We start from the raw sequence: 4,464 nt of genomic DNA, 5'->3' as shown, positions 1-4,464 counted from the left end.
TTCTAAACATCAAGACCGTCAGTTTGCGTGTTCGAATTAAGAGGGGCACTTTGCATAGTCTGTGTCGGGGTACTGCTACAATCCATTATAGAACATCTTCAGATATTAGAGTCTGCCATAAACAACAAGGCCAATATCAAACTCCTGTGGCAGTAAACAACTCGCAGAAATACATAGTTCAACTAGTGCTCTACATCCCTGTGTTCGGATGGGAAATTTTTGATAGAGAGGACCATGGTGGGTAACGAAAACTGGAAATTTTCAAAGGTTGAACCCAGATCCCAATAGAACTACCTCAAAAGTTCAATTCTGAGCCAAATTGTTTTTCTCCTTCAGTTCTTAGAAAGAAGAAAGAGACAATCACAGCTCTTTGAGACTAGAGCCGCCCTCGAGTTATGCATATGCAGAATTCAAGTTACAAACAATTTACCAACACTATGTAAAAAAGTTGAAGTCCAGTTCTCGGCAGATTCATAGTGGTGAAAAAGTATCTAAAAATGTTTTTTTCCGTTAAATTGATGATCCACTGCTTCTCCAACATTTAAGTTGCCAATTCGTAAAGTTTATCACATGTATATTTGAGCGAGTGACCAAAATACAGGCAGACTTTGTTTAGGTAGCAAACTTTGTCCAATAAAGTGTACGAGCGATTATTATTAACAAGTTTACTGATGCGACCTAATACCACTTACCAAAATCATGTATATATATTCTATAGTGATAAATAAAATGGAAACTAGTTGCGTTAAAAATCGTCAGTGTTCACGGGTCAATATCATATATAATTCGATAGTTTTGTTTGTCAGCACGCTCACTTTAAAGCCGCTCTGTGTGGATGAGACATGCTTCAGTCTGCAAATGTACGTTCTTCGGTTTTTCTCTTATGTACACTAGGTTCATTCTCTTGCTTTGTCCAAAATCATTAAGCCGGACAAAAAGCCGGTCACCCCATTAGAAGAAGAAATTGCTCAAGTATGTCCGTCTATGTACTTGATCATTTCTTAGGCGATTATAGACTTACAGATTCATGATGACTGGTCTGACACCATGAAGCTTCTGTACTTTTGTGAAGCAAAAGTTTGTTTCCTTATTTCTTATTTATACGTATCAGGAAATGACTATAGGTAAAGAAAAAGCGGTCGTTATATATGTACCTGTTCCACAACTACGGACATACCAGTTTATACATAACAGACTCGTAGGCGAGCTCGAAAAGAAGCTCCGTGGTCCTCATGTTGTGCTGTTGGCTTTCCGAAGAATCATTGCAAAGCCTAAAAGAAATTGCAAATTTAATCCGAAGCAAAAGCGTCCTAGAAGTAGGACCCTAACAGCTGTGCACGAAGCTATATTGAAAGATCTTGTTTACCCTGCTGAAATTGTAGGAAAACGCATTCAAGTCAGATGTGATGGAAGTACCTTAATCAAATGCCACTTGGATGTTGCACAGAGAAACTACATAGAACATAAGGTATGTTTGTGTATTGTCTAAACTTCGTTTAGCTCAAAACTATCACGGGATTATACAAAAAGTTGACGGGTAAAGACGTCCAGATCGAGTTTCCGGATTGGGTATTGTGAAAATATGTAATATAAGTTTAAAATGGATTAGTTTTCGTCTTTTTCACAGTTCTGGTTTATTTTCAGGGTAGTACTAATAATCCGAAGCCATTGTTAATATTTTGAGATTCTGATACGGTCTAAGTTTAGTGACCAGTAAAATCATAGGAGCATTGGTCAGCTGTTTCGCTCTAAGCCTCAAATGGTTGTCCAACTCACACCGGTCCCTAGTTTTATAAATATTGGATAGTGTCCACAATCCCATGACACGGAGAAATATTTTCACGAAGTATCTTCGTGAATTGCTCGAAAACGACACAAGCTTGTCATTGCTTTATACTAACATTATGTCTTCCCAGCGGGTTGATTCGTGCCGTATGTGGTGTTTTTTCTAGCTGAATTCTATCCTACTTGGTCTGACGACTGAAAACTGTAGAACAAGTTCAACTGTAACTGTTTTTCGCACAGGTGTGAAGTGCTTGTTCTGATTAAAATCACCGGGGTCATCAACGAATAGGTGTTGTGTCAGCCATATCCGCATGAGCTCGGCGGACTATTATCTTCAGGAAACTGTGGTCAGGGGGTTTTTAAAAACCAAAAAAGGAGTAGTAGTTATTGACCACTAATAATTATGCACAAAGTGCTGTGTCTTGACAATAACATGCGACTAAGATAACAATAAGGTCTAAGACCCGTTTTGTCCAAGAAAATATTCGCCATTCGTGCCGTATCTATAACATTCATTATTCGTGAGTTAACATCCACTACCGTTGCTGCTACCTTGACGTGGTGGTCGGGCTTGCCTATTGTGATGATCCAATCGAGCTATGCTGGCTGGAACAATCGTTCCTCGAGGTCCTACCATGCCAGACAGGTCGGTTGAAGAGCGGTGAGACTAAAAGCAGCAAACCCAAGGTCCGAAGGCGAAGTCGTACTGCTGACTGTACAGAGGTGTGACAGCAGTAAGGTGTTTCCTTCAGACAACCAGCATGACAGCGATGCTGCCTTCCCACAAGGAGGGGTGGGGTTAGAAAAGGTCGACCCTAAAAATGCACACCTCGCCTTATCCCACGGATATCCATCTCCGGCGGTAAGGTCCTTTGAAGGACGGAGCTAACACAAAAACTACCCACAAAAAGGCCGTGCGTGACCGACCTCAAGCAGTTGTCCCTTGGGCACTGCGGTCACGCTCTCAGGTCATTAAGACCATTTCTAACCAAATTTATTTTCAGGTACCCCTAGAAGGACCCACGGTGTGGGCAACCGGGAAGTGATAACTGCCCTCATACCTCTAACAACACTCAAGACCACTGTATTCATAATCAATCTCCTTCTTCACTTCCTACTATTCCTTCTACCTTGACTTTCAACACTAAACTTCCTTTCTCGGTTTCCTCCTCAAGTGTCACCATGGCCAACGATTCTAGTGCGCGAAACGCTGTCCCAGGTCTACTAAAACCTCGCTCCAAACTACACATTGGAGCCTTCAACGTACGTACCCTATGCCAAATCGGTCAACAGGCCTCCTTGGCTAAGACCCTAGAATCTCGTACCATTGATGTATGCTGTGTCTTCGAAACACGCATACAGGATCCTAGTGTGGTCATTCACTTGACCTCACCTCGCCAAAATGGACAGCCGACGAAATACACCCTCCGTGTATCTGGCGACTCGTTGGCTAGTTCTCGCGGACTTGCAGGTGTAGGCATAGCACTAAGTACAAGGGCAGAACAGGCACTACTAGAATGGATCCCCGTTAACAGTCGCCTGTGTGCTGTCCCGCTAAATGGCTCCGTAAGAACTCGGAAGGATAGGGCCGCACGTCGTTGCCTTTTCGTCGTTTCTGCCTACGCTCCCACTGACTGCAGCCATGATGAAGTGAAAGATGACTTTTACAGAGAACTCTCTGAGCTTCTTCAGAAAGCTAAGCGCTCAGACATAGTAGTCGTAGCGGGTGACTTTAATGCCCAGGTAGGCAGCTTAAATCAAACAGAAAGACATTTAGGTGGGTGTTTTAGTATTCCGGCTCAACGAACCGATAATGGTGATCGTCTGTTGCAACTATGCTCAGACAATCGTTTATTTTTAGCAAACACTAATTTTAAGCATAAGGAGAGACATCGTCTAACATGGTGACCACCTGCACCAAACCAACGATGGACTCAAATAGACCATATTGTCATCAGTCATCGTTGGAGAGGCTCAATAGAAGATTGTCGCTCGTATTGGAATACTTGTTTAGACTCTGATCACGCTTTAATACGAGCGCGCATTTGTCTGCGCCTCAATGGACGCAGGAAAATTACACTAAGAAGACCCATTAGGATTGAACTGGAGGACGAGAAAGCCAAATGCGAATTCCAGAAACAACTGAGTTCACATCTAGGCAGTTCTGTAAACGAGACTGACCCAGATGCTGCTTGGAAAGATATACGAACAGCTGTGGAAACAGCAGTAGCATCTATTAGTTATTTAAACCATAGGGCTCCAAAAAACCAGTGGATTTCTTCTAAGTCTATTTCACTGATGGATTCGCGTAAACTCATCCCATCCGGCTTTGAACATGACGAAGAGCGTAAACAAATTAGATCTAGGTTAACTAAAAGTCTAAGGAACGATCGTGAGCAGTGGTGGGCAACGAAAGCAAAAGAGATGGAAAAGGCAGCGGCTGTAGGCAACACCAGGGAACTCTCCAGAATAATAAAGGAAACCGGAATTAAGAAGTCAAGTGTAAGTGAGACAATCTCGGAAAAAGACGGAACCCTTATCTGCTCTCAACCCAAACGTTTAGAACGATGGGCAGAACACTTTAAGGAGCAGTTTACCTGGCCTTCAGCTACTGCACAACTACCCACTATTCCCAGAAAACCTGAATGGAACATTGAAGTAGGCCCCCCGACCCTACTT

The 4,464-nt window shown here is 42.7% G+C and overlaps 1 protein-coding gene across 1 annotated transcript; it reads left to right on the top strand.

Moving 5' to 3' along the window:
• Nucleotides 1-801: 801 nt before the first annotated feature.
• Nucleotides 802-1,609, top strand: Smp_021140 (putative ribosomal protein S7). The gene is made up of 5 exons (XM_018796329.1): nt 802-860; nt 895-972; nt 1,006-1,077; nt 1,112-1,468; nt 1,501-1,609. The coding sequence occupies exons 1-5, from the start codon at nt 843-845 to the stop codon at nt 1,576-1,578; spliced, it is 603 nt and encodes a 200-aa protein (XP_018650553.1). The 5' UTR covers nt 802-842; the 3' UTR covers nt 1,579-1,609.
• Nucleotides 1,610-4,464: the final 2,855 nt, after the last annotated feature.

This window comes from Schistosoma mansoni, chromosome 2 (assembly GCF_000237925.1).
Source record: "Schistosoma mansoni strain Puerto Rico chromosome 2, complete genome".
Lineage (NCBI taxonomy): Eukaryota > Metazoa > Platyhelminthes > Trematoda > Strigeidida > Schistosomatidae > Schistosoma > Schistosoma mansoni.
This window is presented reverse-complemented; position numbering and strand designations above follow the sequence as displayed.

Coding starts and splice junctions, on each gene's coding strand:
- Smp_021140 (XM_018796329.1), top strand. Junction 973..1,005: donor TAGAAGAAGAAATTGCTCAA/GTATGTCCGTCT, acceptor ATCATTTCTTAG/GCGATTATAGACTTACAGAT. Junction 1,078..1,111: donor TGTACTTTTGTGAAGCAAAA/GTTTGTTTCCTT, acceptor TATACGTATCAG/GAAATGACTATAGGTAAAGA.